General features: G+C 37.0%; 1 protein-coding gene across 1 annotated transcript in view; it reads right to left on the bottom strand.

The window, feature by feature from the left end:
• The window catches only part of ELP4 (elongator acetyltransferase complex subunit 4), a 163,366-nt gene that overhangs the window by 62,668 nt on the left and 79,864 nt on the right, over positions 1–20,834 (bottom strand). The window contains exons 8-9 of the mRNA XM_058161767.1: positions 17,700–17,888; positions 231–339 (exon numbers count right to left, since the gene is read on the bottom strand). Coding sequence (XP_058017750.1) covers positions 231–339; positions 17,700–17,888 — 298 coding nt within the window. The remainder of the gene's footprint in view (positions 1–230; positions 340–17,699; positions 17,889–20,834) is intronic.

The following is a 20,834-nucleotide window of genomic DNA, read 5'->3' on the forward strand; positions in this document are numbered from 1 at the left end:
AGAAGTTGCCATGTTTCCTTAGCAGACTTTATGCATTGTAGTAAAAAATAGTGTAATGTTTAGTCTGCAAGATGAATTAAAATTAACTAAGAGGTTAATTAAAAAGAAAGAAAGAAATCAAATGCTACTTTAGGGCAAATATTCCACTTGGAGAATAAATGCCCTTAAAACACTTCAAAAAGGCTTTTGTGGGGAGGTGGAATGGTGGTATTGCGAAGGATAGAACTCACCATGATAATCCTTGTATAATGGATTGGTTTCTCTCTCAGACCCGATAAATGATTCAAGCCCAATTACTGTATCAGACAAGTGGGTAACACGTTCCATAATTGTTTTATTCTGTAAGACATGGGAACAAAATACACAACCTAAGTGATTAAAAGGCAATTAAAGTTCAAAAAACGTAGACCTTTGTGAACTTCTGGGGAAGAAATGGCAAACTGAATATGAATCTCCTAAAAGTAGAGCTGATGAAAAGTAGAGCTGCAATGAAGAGCCAGTAAGAAGACAGTTCTTTGTAATTCCCCTCTGGACAAGGAGAGAACTTTGAGATTGTCCACAAGTGCTCCAAATCAATCACTTTTGGAGATTGCTTCTTAACTGCATTTCAGCTATGAGGAACCTTTGGATTGACAAGTTTTATAGCAATAGATGAATTGTCTTCACTCCTTAGCAAAATAGGATTTTAGTTTGTTTTATTTTATTTATTTATTAATCTAATTTATACAGCAGCCTATCCCACGAAAGGTTTTTAATGCTGTAGTTGTAATTTTAATAAAATTATTATGAAAAAAATGTAGACATTTGTTTTTTCTGTGACAAACTGAAGCAAAATAGGCAATTAATACCTGTAAGTCATTGAAAATTTGACTGATAAACTATCTGGATAAGTATAACATCCCAGTATAGAATATACCCAAGCAATAGTTTTTATAAAATTTTGAGGTTTATTTTAAATACATTTTTGACACACTGATTTGGACTAGATACTTGATGTGGGTTTACAATATGGAAAACAAAATGCCTTATCTATTTATCTGATTTGATTTCAACATTGCCTACAACAAGCAACATTGAGCAGCTCACAATATACAAACAAAATGCAGTAAGATAATACAAATGTAGTAAGGAAAATAACAAACAGGAATTAATAAAATGGCAACTCTCACCAAAACATATACAACATACATAAAACACCTGTAATAAAGGGATTCCATCCACCCTATCCCAAAGCCTGGGAAACAGACAACTCTTTAAAGTCTTCTGGAATACTATCATAGTAGGAACTGTCTGGATCTCAGGGGAAAAACTCATTCAAAGAAGCTACCGCTGTGACAGAGAAAGTGCTTCCTGTGTCCCAACAGATGACAGTTTGAATGGGGGGGGGGGGAATCTGGAGTATGTACCTTTGAGCAGCATAAACCACAGGAGGTAGTTGGTCCTTCAAATAATGAGATCTCATTTCATAGGGCTCTCTATAGCTGATATATTTTCCTGAATGCATATAACATTACAATTCCGGCTTTTAAATACAGAGAAGCCCAAAATAACTACCATGTTTTCCCATAAATAAGACTCTTTCTTGTATTTTTTGGAACCCTGAAATATTGCCATGCACTCAAAAGCCCAATTGGGCTGATTTTGAGGAAAACAGGGTAATATTTTCTTTTTTATGCATAGTAAGTAAAATAAGGCTTGCATGTCTACTGAAACAGGGTTTGATTCCCTTAGATTCAAATACACAAATGTGTATTGTAGGTTGCAGATGGAACCTGTGATAATGTACAATCTGTGATAATACTAATTTCCTAGGGAAAAAATTGTTTCTACCAATTCTCTGTCTTCTTCAATAACTAGAAGAGAAGTATAGATACATGGCATTTCACATAATAAAATAGATCATGGATCATGGAATGATATAATCTCCAAATAATAGAATATCAATCACAAAAGCAGCTGGCTTAGTCAAAAGATTTATTCATAATATAAGGAATTGAAAGAAGAAGATAATTTAAAATGACAAACTGTATTATCAAGAAAGTTTGATAAAAATCTGGAATCTCTTAAAAACAAGAATAATTTGCCAATTTCACCCTTATGTCTACCATCAAATGTAACCCGATGTTCTTACAATCGGGTTACCTATTACTAAAAATGGTGGACGGCATTCTCCTTCCTTGACCCAACAATGTTTTTATGAACTACTGAAACAGCATGTTTTTAATATACAGCCTGTTTTCAGCGGTTTATGAAAACATTACATGGCTTCAACAGCTTGTCAGCCTGAGGAAGTAGAACACCATCTGCAACTTTTAGTAACAGGTACATTTTCAATTACAAAGATGATACAATAACAGGACTCATTTAAAAAATGAGGAACTCAAGCTATGATAAAAGGAAAAACCCCCCAGTAAAGTCCCTTATTGGTAGAAGCTGCGAAATAGAGAATACCAAACTTATTTGAGATCAGATTAGCTAGTAAACCAACAATATAAAATATATAAAAATCCTTATTCATTGTTGCAAAATTGCTTAATAACAACTAAGTTTCACTAGCTATGTAAAGCTTTCCAAAACTTGTCAGCAAAGTTCTAAACAAGTAAATGTTAATTTTACTTATTAATGTATTATATATTCACTCTCTTTTGTCTCTTTGCTGTTAATGAGTTTAGTAGATACTGTCCTATTTTTTTATTCCCAGGATTGTGGAGAGACAGTCACCAAAGCTACACTAGAGGTATAAAATGTAGTCACTTCCCCCTCTTTTAAAAAAATAACAGCACAGTTGAGGTGGATATTTCTTTTTGTATTCTTTTTCCCCCCTCTCAACTTAGATTCAACTGTAAGCTGTGGAGCCCCAGGAGCAAACTCACAAGGGTGCTGAAGGATTATTTAATAAAAGGAACCTTTAGTAAATTCACTGCAGCGTCTCAGGGCACCATGGCACACAGTTTGGGGACTGCTAGGTGCACTATGAGAAAGTTTGGGAACCGCTGACTTAGATTGATATTTACTTTTTAAATCTTTTTCTTAATGTAAATGCTATTTAGTATGCTCACTGAAGTGAAGATGACTGTAATGCTGGGAAAATGTAAACCCTTTGATGTAGGTCAGATCAGGAAGAAGACAATGCAAGGACTACTGGAACTTAGCTTTATTTTTGAAGAGTATAATAACAGAACCTTGAAAGCCTGTCATAGTTTACCTCATATCTTTCTTATACTATGCAAAATCATGGTGAGTTTAGTCTGAGACGCTTCCTAATGCTTACTTCTGGTCATATCCTTACTTCAGGGTATGACCTAAGAATAGGTGTTAGAAACTCACTGCACCTATCTCTGTGGAAGTTACAATATAGTAACACTTAGGCCAGTGAGTCAACGTAGCCAGATTGACAGGAACAAATCTGGGGCCAAGCTTGGGACTGAAATGGCATTGGTAGCACTTTTGGATAATCTCTGGTATGGGCAGGATGGGGGTCGTGCATCCATGCTCGCCTTACTTCATTTCCCTGTGGCTTCTATACCATCAACCATGGTATCTTTCTGGATCCGCTCAAAGGACTGTGGTAGGTGGCACAGTGTTGTGCTGGTTTGGCTCCTTTCTTTGGAATCAATTCCAGTCAGTTATAATTGAGATGTTATGCTCTTAGACTCTAGTAAATATAGTGCTTCAGGATTCTCTCCTATTGAACATGTTGTGTATGATCCCATTGGTGGGAAATCCCAGCGGGAAATTCCAGCGGGAAAACATTTGAATCCTATTGGTGACCAACTGACCCAGGTGTGTATATAAGGAGAGCATCCTGCCTGCATCTTTTGCTGAAGTCTCACTATAAATAAAAAGAGCAGTTGTCACGAATCCAGCCTCGAACTCCTTACTCGCAAACCCAACACTGGCGACGATCAGGACAGAGAAAAAGAACCCAGCCCTCCCAAGATGGCCAACTCTGCCAACAAACTGGAACCATTTGATCCAGCGGAAGAGTCTTGGGAGATGTTCATGATAAGATTCAATTGCTTTCTCCATTTCAACGACAATAGCCAACTACCTGATGATAAAAAACGGTCGTTTTTCCTCACCAACTGCGGCTCGAAAGTATTCCGGATGGCGGTGAACCTATTGTCTCCAAGGCCAGTCCACCAAGTCGACTGGTCCGTCCTGCAAGAGACACTTAAAGCTTACTATGAACCGACTCCATCGAAATACTCCCAGCGTTTTGATTTCCGCACGCGTCTTCAGCTAGAGGGGGAACCTATCGCTGACTTTATCGCTTCCCTTCGGCAAGCCTCCTCCATGTGCTATTTTGGGGCATACCTAGATGAAGCATTGCTGGATCAATTCATTTGGGGCTTAAGGGACGGCCAGCTGAGAAGGATGCTACTGGCTAGACGAAACCTCTCATTAACCACCGCAATTGATGAGGCTACAGTATACGAGCAATCACACCGAGCAGCTTTAAAGATGCAGCAGCCAGGGGTGAGTAGGGCTCCACCAGCCTATCGAGAGGCACCGGTTCATTACGAGTCCGCCCAAGCCCACGCTTCAAGCTCCAACTCCTCAGAACATTTTTACATGAAACACTGGGTGAGCTCATCAGTCACTATAGGATGAGGTATCATCAGTTTGTTGATGGAACCGACTATGCATTTCTGCCCCTGGAGGTTGTGAGGGCCTGGATGAGAAACATCAAGCTTCAGCTGAACCCTGGCAAAATTGAGGACTTTGATTGGGGTCTGCTGGTTCTAGAACTATGGCTTGTTTGGTCTTCCTTGACTCACATTTCCTTCTTGAAGTGGCAGATGGCAGCCGTGACTAGGAGGATCTTTGCACAGCTTCATTTTATGTGATAATTATGTACTTTTCTGGATCAGGAAACCTTGCTATTCCCTAATCAACTCCAGATTAGAGTACTATGGGTTTAGAATGCAGTGGCAAAGTCATTATGCATGTTCCCAGAAGAGCACATATACCCCTGCTACACAAATTGCCTTAGCTGCCGATCTGCCTCAGTATGTCAATTTAAGGTGCTGGTTTTAACCTTTAAAGCCTTCATGCATAGAACTGGGTTAGCTAAGGAACTGCTTCTCATTACCTTAGCCTGTCACATTAGTTCTGTTAGAGAGGATATGTTGTGGGTACCATCTCTCAAGGATCATATTTTGTGAGTTCCAGAAGGTGGGTATTCTCTGCCATGGCAACTGCCAAATGGCATATTCTCCCTCCTGAAGCCAGGTTAGCTCCATCATTATTATTCTAGAAGTACCTCAAGACCTGTTTATGTCATCAGGTCTGAAGGATCTCAGGAACCCAGAAATATTCCTAGATGGCTCTATTACTAAAACTCTTTTACTCTGTTTGATTTGTATATTTTAAAACTTTATACTTTTTCATTTTTAATAATGACTTCTATAGTTTTATAATGATTGGTTTTATATCTGTTATTTTTGTTGATTGTTGTACACTATACAGTGTCACTTCTTGTGAGATGGGTGGCCATATAAATGTGATAAATAAACAAACTTCACTGACTCTAAACATTAAATTTGGCAACTATTTGAATATTTCTCCCCTATGAGATTCTCTTTTTTCAGAGCTCAAATAATATGTTAACTGTCTGGGATGCCTGTAAAGCAGTGGTGAAATCCAATTTTTTTTTTACTACCGGTTCTGTGTGTGTGGCTTGGTGGCCATGGCATGGCTTGGTAGGCATGGCTTGGTGGCCGTGGCAGGGGAAGGATACTGCAAAATCTCCATTCCCACCCCACTCCAGGGGATGGATACTGCAAAATCCCCATTTCCTCCCACTCCTGGGGGCAGGATATTGCAAAATCTCCATTCCCACATCACTCTGGGGCCAGCCAGAGGTGGTTTTTGCCAGTTCTCCGATTTACTCAAAATTTCCGCTACCGGTTCTCCAGAATCTATCAGAACCTGCTGGATTTCACCCCTGCTGTAAAGGCATCCATCAGGGGGAATCTATTATTGCTTTCACTTCAGCAAAAAAAAAAAAAGAGAGAGAGATTTAGAGACTCTGATCTTAAACAGCTGGAAGATAGTTAAGGATTAACCATAAATTATATGCTAGAAACCTCACAGGTTAAGCACATCAAACATCCGATTTAAATTCTCCACAGACATTTGAAGGGAAAACATCAGACATCTCTCATGTTAGAGAATTCCACAATCTGGGAGTCTCCCATTGAAAAGGCTTGCATATGTGCACTTGAATTGCTTCAGCCAGTTCTTCTCTGGATTATATGGGAGAAGACAGCCTTTCACGACCCAAATTATTTTACGTTTTTAAAATAGGAAGAGGCAATATTTTGCTTTCTGCAGACCACATTTTAACTTAAAAAAACTAACAACCCTTTTAGCTTTTGTTGAATTTTGGTTATGAAATTGCTCACTCTTCCTTAAAAAAGCAGTTAGCATTATGGAATAAGGATGAACGTAATTTAACTCTTCAAACAACAGGACTGAGAAGTCATAATTTATTATATTCTTCCACTTAAAACCGCTACAAATATTGAATCTTTTCATATGTAGCTTCTAGGAATTATGAAGTATCTACTGTGATATGAATCATTCACATGTATATAAAATAAAATTAAAAATATATTAATATAATATATATAAGGCTGTGGAGGTCTGGATGAGATAAAACAGGCATAAGTGAACCGGACAATACTGACTGGTTTCTGTTTTAGTGACTTACAGACCTGGGATTTTACCATTTTTGGTACTGGGTAAGGTTGAACTGCCCAAAATGGTGCGCAAGCTGGGGGTCCTTCGGGACTCATGATTCCTACTTGAGAAACAGGTGGCAGTTGTGGCTAGGAAAGTCTTTTTAAAAAGAAAGTTAGTTAATTATTATAATCTTGAAGGAGATTCAAAACCAAATTACTATATTTTTCAGAGTATAAGGCGCACATTAGTTTTTGGGAGGAAAACAAGAAAAAAATTGTGCCTCTGCCTACGAACATCCATCGGTATTCATCTGGCTGGTGTCCTTGCAGCAAACAGCAAACAGCCTGTTTAGCTTCAGCACGTTATCACAGCCTGATTTAGCACTAACAGCTGATTGGCGGTTGGATCGGCCTCCCGGAATACTGTTCCAGGCTGCGAGGATCGCCAGAGCCACGTTTTTGGCCTCTGTGCATTGGGTTTTCAGCCTCCGCACACCCTGCTTTTGGCCTCCACGTGTCACATTTTTGGATAGTTCCAGGTGGCGATCGCCACTGCCACCAATCCCCATCACCTAGAACTGGCCCAAAATGTGACACACAAAGGCCAAAAATGGGGCATGCGGAGGCTGAAAATGCGATGTGCGGAGGCCGAAAGCACAATGTGCAGAGGCAGCAATGTGCTATGGCATAGATCCCCGCAGCCTGGAATGGGTCTAAAATGGGGCGTGCAATAGTCAAAAACACAACATGTGAAGGCCAAAATTGACCAAAGGGTGGGGGTGGCGGGTGGGCAAGGCTTCGGCAACATTTGGTATATAAGATGCACAGCAACTTTCACCCACTTTTGGGGGGGAAGTGCATCTTATACTCCAAAAAGTACAGCAATAGAATTTCAGTTTATGAGATATCAGGAATGAAAGTATATTTATATGGCTGCTCATCTTCATTTACTTCCCTTTTTAATTTAGATATATATTTTATTCAATAATTTTACCTCAGTATGTGCACTGCCTCATCACTTATTTTATTCTATTTATTGATATTGAGTTTATACATTTTATTTTATTGTATTTTTTTTTTCATGCTGGTCACTGACTAATAAATAAGAACTGTAATGTAATTCATGTGTCAGGAAACATATCAACAAATGGAATCAAGAAAATAAAAAGTTTTTATGTAACACATTAACGCAAACAATAAAATATTTTCTGAACGGTTGAGAAAGAGGTAACCGAAACAGAGGATCTGTGGCAGACCCAGATCCTGAATGCATTTTCTCAGGAAAGGCTTCTACAGAATTGCAGATGGTGGTAACGAGATGGTTTAAAGGCCTTATTGATAATTTGAAGCTTGTCAGATCAGTAAATCCAGGCATTATTCACTCTAAAGTTTCCAAAATATTCAAAAGTCAAATTGCTAAGAAATGACAATTTATATGTAACATATATGGAATATATAGTGGTCTCTTCCCAAAGAACTGTAAAGTGATCTACTTAATGCTATTTTGAGTTTTATGAAATTAAGAGGTTTTTTACCCTTATTACAAACTGAAATAATAAATTATGAAGGGCAAAATTATCATTACAACTCTCCTACTGTAGAAGAATCAACATGTAAATATAATTCCTATTTTATTAATATTTTATGTTAGCTTTTTCTAAGGGCTATTGACAAAGTCTCTCATCAGGTTCTAAGTAAACTTATAGGCATGAGATGAGATTTGAAAAATGGAAAAAAGAATCAAGAAGAGAAAAGATGAGCATGGGAGAATGTTTGAGAAATTCTAATGAAAAATACTGTTTTAAAAACATTTTTTTTACTGTTCTGCTTGAACAGCTTCCTAGAGAATTTTAAATAATCAGCGATAAACAGTGGAGACACCAATGAAGTGGAGAAGGCCTGAGAGAGAGAAAAAGGAGAAAAAGATTTAAACATATAAATTGGGGGGATGTACATTATATATGGCCTGGAGGAATGTTGTCCATGGGGTTGCGATGGGTTGGACACGACTTCGCAACTAACAACAACAAACATTATATATGAATTGTTTTTATTTGATTATTATACGTCATCCAGTCACTTCCTGTGAGAAAATTGAAATAGATTATTAAACAGAGAAACAAACAAACTAGAGATAAACACGAATGGAGTGGTTCTAGTCCTGAATTGCCATCATATGGCACTGGAAGGCCAATCACAAGGGAACGCAAGTCTCAAAGTGAGGTTTCTTAATTTATTTTAAAACTTTAAACTTTTGAAGAAAAAAATATTCCCTTAAGCAAAACAGGTACCAGCAATATTAAATTTACAGCAGCAGAAACATGTAAATTATAGATTGTTAAGAAATGGTAACATAGTTTTGAAAACTATATTGCATTTTGAATAGTACGAATGGGAGGATAAGATAGAAATAATGTTTCATCGGTTAAAATTTTAATTTAAAGATTTTAAATGTAATTATTTATTAGGCATAATGACTTTGAAATATAGCTGGACATTTGCTATTTCAAATATAATATATTCATGATTAAGTAAATACATGATATTGGGCTAGACTAAGCATGTACTTGCCACATATATGATCACCAGGAAAGTAATTATCCAATAGACCTTCCACCTGATTTCTGTAATGAAGAGAAAGCTTAAAATATTTAATTTTACAATCAGTTTAACCCCTTATTGAGTATAAAAGTATAGTTTATCAATGGGAACTGGTTGACAAAACACAGACCAGATGAAAAACGATGAAATAGGTTGGAAATCAATCGCAATTTGACTAAAGACATGACTACTCCCTCTGCTGGCAAGGCCCTCATGAGCTTACGGTAAATATTTAAGAAGTGACTAGTTTTCTTTAATTATTTATGAAGCAATCAATAAATAATGCAAACTGTTCCTTTTTTAATCTGTTGCTGGGTGTTTTCACATTTTTGAACTTATTTCAGTGGAAGAATTTTTAAGAATGAAAAACAATGAAACATTCTTATATAGCTTCTTATATTTTAAACCGCACAAAAGGATGCATGCTACGTTTTCTAAGATAAACAAAAATTCAAAATCATATGCAAAGTTAAAAGCCAGAAGGCCACAATAGCACATGCAACTCAATTAGGTTTCGAAGCATATTCTCTAAAAATTCATCAGTCACAAAGAAAACAGTATATACAAGCCTGGGGGAAGGGAACACAGATTTCAAACAGATGCTAGCACAAAGATTAATATAAAAGAACACTATATAACCAAACATTATTTGCCTTATGATGCAGGCTGATATGACCAAATAAAATGATTTAATAAATATCTATTTCAGGATTTTGAACTCTGCCTAAGCCCCTAAAACAGAAGGGATCAGGTTTTTCACCCACTGTTTTCATCTGAATCCTGGCTGAAAACAGCTATTCCAGCTTCCAGCTTTCCAGAAGGCTCCATCCCAGGATTCCTTGCTTGCCATTTGGTTTTAATCTCTCAGGACTTTCTTACAGGGGCTCTACTGTGCTGAACTGGCACTTGCTTGAAGAAACGAGTTATTATTAAACTTGTAGGTCAATTGTGGCACTAACAACTCCTTGGAACCTTTCAGCCAGAGTATACAATTTGATGGTCTAATTAAATATTAATTCTAAGTGTTACATTTTGTGGCTAAGAGCTTCTATTTTCCATCATCCGTCTGGAACAGAACAAGGTTACAAGCTAATTTACCTCTCCCCCACCTTTCAAGCTTAACTATATAGGACACAAAAACACTATTAAACATGAAGCATTCTCTCATATTGAATTTCTCATGTAATTAACAGAACTGATCTAAAAAGAGTTAAACAATTAGGTAGTTGGAAAAAAAGCAAACAAAAGATTATGTAAAGTTGTAACATTATAACATGTATTTAATTCAAGATTTATCTAATTCCATACCAGTTTCTGGTGGTTTTCAAATGTGTATCAATTCATGTTAATTACAAATCCTTGAAAATCCAAAAGTTTTGGAAACCTTTTCAATAATCAAATTTACAGATAGTTAAGTTCTTTTAAAGATTCACACTCTTCCTTTCTTGTTATTGTCCAAATTATCTCAAAACATGTTTTCCTACCTTCTGCCTAACTAATATTAATTTCCATGCCTGATTTATCTTAGCTTAGCAGCCAAAATATTCCATATGCCCAAACAGATGAGAATTAACAATACTATGATAAAACATTTAACAATATAATTAACATTACAATTTTCATCCTTGTTATGCCTTGCACAAACATAACAAATATTCTTACAATTCTCTTATATCTTATTTCAAGTATCTTGCAAGTTGGAACATGCCCAATGACTCATCTATTCAAATCTTTTTCCCTAAAAAAGATACTGCATGTTCTAAGGCAGCTTCTCAACCATTATATTTAAAGGAGGTCTTTAATTCCTGATTCTGTTGTTGGTTAGGAATTTAGAGAAATTTCTTAATGTTTAGTCTAATTGTACTATCATTTTGCATAATTAAGTTATTATCTTTTGCAGCTAGAAAAAATAATTACTTGTCTTTTTAATGATTTTTTCCCCAAGAATTTCCAAGAATCAAATATTATCTTCTCAAATCTTTTTTCTTAAGTCACAGCTCAAAATTTGCCATTCCTTAGGTTGGTTCTTCTGAGAATTTTTAAAATCTTTCTTTCTTTCAATTTTTTTAAACATTTGTTCTAAAATTGGGAGATCTGAGCTAATTGTATTCTAGAAACATTTTTCTTGTGCAGAGTACAACTTAGGCCACTGCTAAATAAAGCTCTATTACTTTTTCCAACATTACCAACCCCACCTCTTCAATTAAACAGAAGGACAAAATGTTCCTATATTCATTTCTATATAAGCTTGTGTGCGTATATTTATTCCACACTAATGTGAGAAGGTGAAAAAGCAAAAATAAAATGCCTTAATTAATGCATTTCCCTTCATTTCCCCCATGAGAATGCTTTCCAAGAGTTAGTGGATATGAGGAACAGTGAGGGACGAAGCATAAAAAATTACCACAGGAAAAAGCAATCAGTCAAGTTCAAGAGCAAGGCCTTTTCCAGCATCCAATGTCTCATTTCAACCCATTGCCAAGGCTTTTTCCAACCTCAGGAGAAACTTAGAGAGCTATATTGGAGCTTTTTTTTTTTTTAGCATAGATTGGTAATATATTTTCTAATTCCATTTTCAACAAATAAACTATGGATTTTATATGGTCAGTGCAGAACTGAACAATATAAAACATGATGTAAGATATAAATATCCATTTCCAATACATTATTGTTAAACATCTTGCAAATTGTGGTGCATATCAAGACCCTGTCACTTATGCATACTTGTGCTTTTCTGCCTCTTCTTTTCTTGACTATAGTTTTGTAAGCCACAGAAAAAGCCTCTCCCTAAAACTGAGATGTTTCAATGGGAAGAGGGAATTCCAGAAACAGTTAACATTATTAAAGCTCCACATGTTCTAAGTGCCTCTAACTGAAAATTTCCTTAGAGCCCCTAATCCCCAGATGAACATCTTCCATTTATTTAATATCTATCTCTAGATCCATTACTGTATATTTTCCTGACTAAGAAAACACATTTGAACGATATGTTTGGCAGAGCTTGATATAAGAAGAAAGTATTAATCAGTAAACAGATGCTACTTTGTTGAAAGAGATATCATACCACCTAATACAATAACTAACGTAATTTGATCTTTGTATGCTATATTCCTATGGTCATGATAATTACTGATTTTCTATCTGGATTTAGTTATATTTTGTTTTAACTACTTTTGTAAGCTTCCCTTTTTTGAACAGCTAATTTTGATTGTTGATGATTTGGAATATATCTTAAAACAAATCTATCAATCCATATTATACATAGATTTTTCTTTATACTTTAAACTACTTAAATTAGAAATTACTAGATTAAATTTATAGGAGTAGAAAGTGTGAAGATACTGGATTATGTAAAGAATATACATAAATTATTTTCTAAAAATTGTTTTAGAAATATTGCACTATCTATGCTAGCAATATTTTGACTGTTAAATGTTAAAAAAACACTATGATCCTAAATGTGCTCATTTTATTCTATCTTAATTATTTGACATGACTTGTAAAGAATTTTCCTGAAAGGTAGGCTACCAAAATAATAAATTTATTACCTTTACAATACAATACTGTACAAATAGAAGCATAGATAAAAGAGGGGAGGGAAAGGAAATTGTTTGTCTTTTAGACAAAGATCTTTTTTACATTTCTAATCCACTCACAAATCCCAGCAACAGAGTTGTGAGAAGCTAAGTAGTGAGAATGTGAGCAGCTGCTGTTATTAGAACTAAAAAGTCTGACTAGTGGCTGAGACGGAGAGACCACATGTTCGGCTGTCCTCTCATCTTGCCATCCTCACCAATTAACTATTAACACGGAGGGCTGGACACATGCTCTTGGGGGCTCTTTAACAGGCTTCTTGGAGACTGGAACAACTACACAGCAGGGCTCTGGGAACTGAGTAGTCTGTAATATAGGAAAACCTCAGACGCTTTGCTCCTCCTAATGACAGCTTGCTCTGCAATTTAAACACTCTATTAAGTTATGTCTTAACAGAGACGAGGTCCTGGAAATTTAACTATTCCTAGAAACTCCTTAAATTTCAGCCCATGGAACGAACACATCACAATTATTAAAACAACTATTCCCTATTCTTAGGTCTAGAAACAGAAAGACAACATATGGGATTACAAAGCCAAATCACCAACATAGTGGAGAACATTTCAGAAACCTAAAACAAAATCAGAATCAAGAAACCGAGGGGATGGTTTGGGAAACATAAAATTTGATTGTTCATTAAATTGGTAGCTTCCCAAATATTTCTATTGCTCTCTTTAGAAAACAATAGTCTTTTGTGTCTTATATTTGATAAAAAATAATTCATAGAAAATAAATTATTAAAGGCACATCACAAATGCAGCACCATCTTCCGTTTTCCCTATTTCCTTATCCTGGACCATCCCATGCAGCTGATCCAATATAATTCCTTAGAATGTCTTTGTTTCTGCAGTGGTCATTTGAAGAAAGCAGAAAGTTCCATTGCAGGCTAGAATTACACTAATAATTCTGCTTATTGAATTCATTAGGAATCATTATAAAGTACTAGAGAATGTTACAAAAAAAACCCCCACTTTAATTTGGTTATATGAAATAAAAAGGAAATTGAAAATTATCTGCTAGTAAAGGAAAATGGCCACAACAAGGTAGAGCAGTGGTTCTCAACCTTTTCTTTAACACGGATCCCCTTTAAATACCTTTTGTTGCCACTGACCATGGCCACAGATTCCCAAAGTGTAACTCAAGTTTTAAATCATAAAATTTCTTAAGATTTTGCGGAACTCTTATGATGACAGCATATCAGCTACCTCAATACCTGGAGGAAACTGTCTATCTGGACCCGTTCCAGTCCGGTTTCAGACCCGGATACAGCACCGAGACGGCTTTCGTCACGTTGGTGGATGACCTCTGGAGGGCTCGGGACAGGGGATGTTCCTCTGTCCTGGTCCTGTTAGATCTCTCGGCGGCTTTTGATACCATCGACCATGGTATCCTGCTGCGGCGGTTGGAGGGACTGGGGGTGGGAGGCACCGTTTATCGGTGGTTATCCTCCTATCTCTCTGACCGTTCGCAGACGGTGTTGGCAGGGGGGCAGAGATCGACCCCAAGGTGCCTCACTTGTGGGGTGCCTCAGGGGTCTATTCTCTCGCCTCTCCTGTTCAACATCTACATGAAGCCGCTGGGCGAGGTTATCTGTGGTTTCGGGGTGGATTATCATCTGTACGCTGATGATACGCAGCTGTACATTTCCACCCTGAACCACCCCAACGAAGCCGTCGAGGTGATGGGCTAGTGTCTTGAGGCCGTGCGGGTCTGGATGGGGAGGAACAGCTCCAGCTCAATCCCTCCAAGACTGAGTGGCTGTGGGTTCCGGCGTCCCGGTACAGTCAGCTTACGCCATCGCTGACTGTTGGGGGGGAAGTACTGACCCCCAGGGGAAGAGTGCACAATTTAGGCGTTCTCCTGGATGATCGGCTGTCCTTAGAAGAACATTTGACGGCCGTCGCCTGGGGAGCATTTTATCAGGTTCACCTGATTCGCCAGTTGCGCCCCTTCCTTGATCGGGACTCCTTATGCACGGTCACTCATGACCTCGTCACTTTCCGCCTGGACTATTGCAATGCTCTCTACATGGGGCTCCCCTTGAAGAGCACCAGGAGGCTCCAGCTAGTCCAGAATGCGGCCGCGCGGGTGATAGAGGGAGCACCGCATTGCTCCCATATAACACCCATCCTGCGCGGCCTGCACTGGCTGCCGGTAGCCTTCCGGGTGCAATTCAAGGTGTTGGTTACCACCTTTAAAGCGCTCCATGGCTTAGGACCGGGGTATTTGCGAGACCGCCTTCTGCCACCGATTGCCTCCAAACGACCTGTGCGCTCCCACAGAGCGGGCCTTCTCAGGGTGCTGTCGACCAAACAATGTAGGTTGGCGGCCCCCAGGGGGAGGGCCTTCTCTGTGGTGGCACCGGCCCTATGGAACGAGCTACCTCCGGGGTTACGCCAACTCCCCGACCTCCGGGCCTTCAAACGTGAACTGAAGACTTTATTATTTCACCAAGCGGGACTAGCCTAAGAAATATTTTAGCGAAATTTTAACGGTTTTTTTTAAAAATTTCTTTCTAGGTCATTAATTTCTTTTTTTGTTTGTTTGTTTGTTTGTTTACATTTATATCCCGCCCTTTTCCGAAGACTCAGGGCGGCTTACAGTGTATAAGGCAATAGTCTCATTCTATTTGTATATTTTTTACAAAGTCAACTTATTGCCCCCCCAACAATCTGGGTCCTCATTTTACCTACCTTATAAAGGATGGAAGGCTGAGTCAACCTTGGGCCGGGCTTGAACCTGCAGTAATTGCAGGCTACTGTGTTCTAATAACAGGCTTCTTAACAGCCTGAGCTGTTTTTGTCACAACAGTATACACAAACAAATGTCATAGATAAAACAGCATATCTTGAAGAAAATATATATATATATAGTTCTCAGGAATGGGGTGAGGTCAATTGTAGACAGCTTTTGGTTGAAGATTTTGGGATTTTGAGTAGAGACTATGGAGTCAGGTAATGAGTTCCAAGCATTAACAACTCTGTTACAGAAGTCATATTTTCTGCAATCAAGTTTGAAGCGGTTGACATTTAGCTTGAATCTATTTTTTGCTCTTGTACTATTGCGATTGAAGCTGAAGTAGTCTTTTATAGGAAGGATATTGCAATAGATGATTTTGTGTGTTAAACACAGGTCATGTTGAAGTCGACGGAGTTGTAAGTTTTCTAATCCCAGGATTTCAAGTCTGTCGGTATAAGGTATTTTGTTGTTTTCGGACGAGTGAAGAACTCTTCTAGTAAAATATTTCTGGACTCGTTCTATTGTATTTATGTCAGAGATGTGGTATGGGTTCCAGACGGATGAGCTGTATTCAAGAATAGGTCTGGCAAATGTTTTGTATGCTCTACTTAGTAGTGTAGAGTTTTTTTGAAAAGAAGCTGCGTAAAATTAGGTTTACAACTCTTAGGGCCTTTTTTGCTATGTAGTTTCAGTGGGCTTTGGCATTAAGCTCATTTGATATGAGAACTCCAAGATCTTTGACGGGGTGGGGGTCATCAGTTAGGTAATGTCCCTCAAGTTTGTACTTGATGTTAGGGTTCTTTTTTCCAATATGGCTAACATATCATATCCCCCCAATTGTCCCTCCTCCTCCAGGAGGTCAAGCTGGTCTGGTCCAATGCCAGCTCCTTCTCGGCCCCTTGTGGTAATCTTCTTCCACAGGTCTCTAGATGTCAGTCATCTTAGGAATGCAGTGTCTGTTAGAAAAGCCCACGCTGATAACACTCAGTCGTTAATCACCCCTCCCCCACTGTTATGTCAGCCGACACTCTTAATAGGCTCCTTTCCCTTACCCTGTACGGTGGTATGATACATCTCATTTCCTTAATAGTTTTATAATACAGAAATAAACATTTCACATTCTATCTACTGATATAATCATTCAAAAGTATACGAAGATTGGAGTGGAGGCTGACAGAGCATTTGCTGGTTGAGATTTGGAGTTGCCAAGTTTTAGACCAATCAGAAATTAAGTTGAGGTCTTCTTGAAGGGTAGAAGTATTATTAGTGGTATTAAATAGCTTGACATCGTCAGCAAAGAGAACACAATAACTTGAGATTAGGTCATAGAGATCATTTATGTATAGTATGAAGAGTGTTGGTCCAAGAACACTACCTTGGGGAACGCCACTTTTGACAGGAACAGGATTTGATATAGCGTTGCCAATTTTGACCACTTGTCTGTTTGACAGGAAGGCATTTATCCAATTGTGAAGAGGTCCCGAAATGCCATAGGATTTTAGTTTAAGGAGTAGTTTATCATGTACTACTGAATCAAAAGCTTTGCAGAAGTCTATGTAGATTGCATCTATTGCTTTTCCTTGATCAAGGTTGGTAGTCCATATATTTTTGCAGTGGAGAAGTTGTAGGTTACAAGACAATTAATTTAATTAATAATAAATTAAATTAATTAATAAATAATTTATAAATAAATAAATAAATAAATAAATAAATTTAATTTAATTTAATTAATTTAATCGATCTTTGACCGTTTTAGTGATTCGGCCATTAAATATTTGCTTTTAATTGTTTTTAAATATTGTTATTTATTATATTTATATTTGGATTGGTGTGTGTATTTTAATATGGCTGTAAACCGCCCTGAGTCCTTCGGGAGATGGTGTGGTATAGAAATGTAATTATAAATAAATAAATAAAATAAATGACATCGCACCACCCCAGCGGTCCACAGACCACAGGTTGAGAATCATTGAAGTAGGATATTGAGTCATATTCCTCTAGTATGTTCCGATTACTAATAATCCACTGACCTTGTGTATCTAACAAGATTGATTATAGTAACTGGATTAAACCTACCTGGATCAGGTGAGTTGGAACAGTGATGATGCAGACAGATAATGATGTTCTCAGGAGGCCACGTAGAGCATACATAAATCTGGTGAGGCTGTGCAGATTTTCTGGATTTTCAGTGCAACAGATATCATCACCCCATAATACTGAACCAAGGCTCTGAATTCCTATTCTCAACACATTCCTTTGTTTTTTCTATCAAACATGAAAAAAGGAAAAGGATTTTAGTGGAAATTGAAACTTTAAGAAGAAAAAACTAACTTTGGGGCAATTTGTTATTTTATGTGCAATGACGAGAAAGTAACTTCTGGGTTAAAAACTATAAAAGCAAAACAAACAAACAAACAAAAACCCACAGGTGCCTTTCCAGCTGGCCAATTTAAGCATTCCAATAGTATCTAAATAAAAACAGTTTTGAGAAAAAAACAGTTGGAATGTTTTTGGGGATACAGATACCTATTACAAGTGTCTGGTGTAATATATATTATACTACTGTTTCATAAAAATGTGAATAACTGTGCTTGAAGTGACTATGAATAATTCTATCACTAGATTGATTTAATAAAAAAAACATGAAGATTACCTTGTGATTTGTTTCAGTTAAAAGAAAAACAACAAGAAATTGCTTCTGGAAGTTAATTAATTGAACATTTAGTTATAGACTAGAAAACCTCTAAGATCCTTTCCAACTCTGTTAGTTTCTAATTAAATTATCAATTATTTATTCATTTAATTATATTTGGTTTTTATTACACACACACACATACACACACACTCACAAACACACACACACAGGCCGACAGTAAGCTCCAGCTGTCGGGGCTTTCGGTGCCACTAATGTGAGGTGAGTCAGTGTGGAAGACATCCCCTGAAAAAGAGACCTTAATGTCTTTGGATTTTGTAAGCCACCTAAAGACTTTCGAAGTGCATATCATAATAAATTAAAATTAGTTGAGTCTTTGAACCAAGGATTTTAATTGTAAATTACCTCTCTCAAAATATAAAAGTTCAAATTATAAAAGAAACAGTAATCAATTCCTGTTTCTGTTCTATATTTATATTCTCTATTGCATGCCTGGGGTTTGCCCAAATAGGAATTTTATAATTCAACTTGTAATGGTATTTCTTTCAGACACGCAGAAGAGCAATTCTGAACACATGATTCTTAAAGGCTCTATCCAGTTTTTTATCATACAATAAATATGCATGCCATTCATATAGTAAATCATAACCTTCTATATTCAAAATCCTTTCCTCCGTTAAGTTAAACCAATCACTTATTACCGATAGAGCAGCTGCTTCATAATATAATTTAAAATTGGGCATTTTTAAACCTCCAGGGAAAACATTTTTAACTAATTTAATTCTCGCCAAAATCAGGGCTCAGGGTGAAGTTGCTCTTCCTGTCTAATACAGGATTGGGATAAATAAATACCTGGGCAATGCCAGGTTATCAGCTAGTAAACAATAAATAATACATAACAAATCTCTCTAGAGGTGATATTTTCTGAAGTTGATCTTCAAACATGGATAAACTTGAAAATATATTGCTGCTAGTGCGCTTTAACAGAGTTTACCTGGGACAAAATGTCCAGTCACAAGAAATTTGAAAGTTCTTTAATTCAGGTGAATTGGTCTTGTCCGTTATAGCACTGTTTTGATTTCAAGTAAATACATATGGAAGAAATATAGTTAAGGAGTTCAGTGCAATATTAAATTTTATTTCTAAAACATGGAATTTTTCATCTTACCATGAGCTGGGGTATGTCAAAGAAGATAATCCTATACAAGTGGAAAGAAACTCACTCTCCTGAATTTAAGGAATGGAACCAGGCTAAGTATGTTTTCTATTTTTTAAGTTTTTTTCTTCTAAAATTCAGATGACACAGTACATGGTTTAGATAAAGCTTAACAAATGAATGAACTGAAGTATAAATATTTAAATATCTAATTAAATGTGGGGAAGGGAGTTTGGTTATGTTTAGTTCATTTAATTTTAATCATTAGTGTATTTTTTTTCTCTGCACGGAATAATCACTATTTGATACAGATGCTTTTCTTTCACTATTTTACTAAATTAGATTAAAAAAAACACTGCTTAATCATTAACTTGGAGCTTGCCTACCACTTAAGTATGACATAACAACACTCAGGCATCTCACTTCGCCGCAAATCCAAGATATGATTGGTGTAGCATAGAAACAGCCTGAGGACCTCTATTTTTTGGTTGTCTCAACATCCTTAAACCAAGAGGAGGCTACAATGGCTACATATTGGCCCCAAGCCTGTTTCCTTTTTAAATTTCAGGAAGGCTTTTAGTCATAAGTGATCCCCTTCTCACTATTCTTTTAACTGGTTAGTAATCTGGCTAAATTTTATTTTATTTTGAATCTGCTGTTTTGCTGTTATTTGTAATATTTTCCTGTTCTTTTACAACAGGGCTGTCAAACTCACGGATGCATCACATGCTGGCCATGCCCATGCCCAGTTCAGTGTAGGGGGGAAAAGTCGTGATACATGATGTAACAAAGCCATGATGATGCAACACCCCTGTTTTACAATATCATCATTTAGTTCTTAGTTGTCCTTAAACACTATTGTTTGATATAGTGAATACTGTTTTCTCTTTTCTTTAAAAAATCATACAATGGCCTGCTCTTCTTACCTAAAAGTGGTTTCCTCCACTTATGATATCTAATAAAAATAATGAGACCATACTTAAATACTATTTTAATCTCTTTCGCAGTATCAAGGGAAAACAAACAAACCTACCTCTTTTCCAGCAACATCTTATTTGCTACCTGCTGTCAGGATTTTCCTGTCGCTTTGGTGCAGTTGCTTCTAATATTCTATGAATTTCTGCTTCGAAAGGACCTGTCATCATGTTTGGAGGAACAGCTCAACATACTGTACTAGGAAAACTGTTATGACATGCCTATTGCTATGGCAACCAAAGCAGAGGTGCCTATCAGGTACCAATTTACTTATCCAGAAGGGCACTGCTACTTCTAAAGGAAAAACCTGCTTACACGTAAAGCTATGTATAAGCTGAGAATTAAATTAAAAAGGAAAATTCTGCTTGACAAATAAATAAATAAATAAATAAATAAATAAAACCAGAGAAAGAAGGTAGAATTGTAA

Source organism: Ahaetulla prasina, chromosome 1 (assembly GCF_028640845.1).
Source record: "Ahaetulla prasina isolate Xishuangbanna chromosome 1, ASM2864084v1, whole genome shotgun sequence".
NCBI classification, from domain to species: Eukaryota; Metazoa; Chordata; class Lepidosauria; order Squamata; family Colubridae; genus Ahaetulla; species Ahaetulla prasina.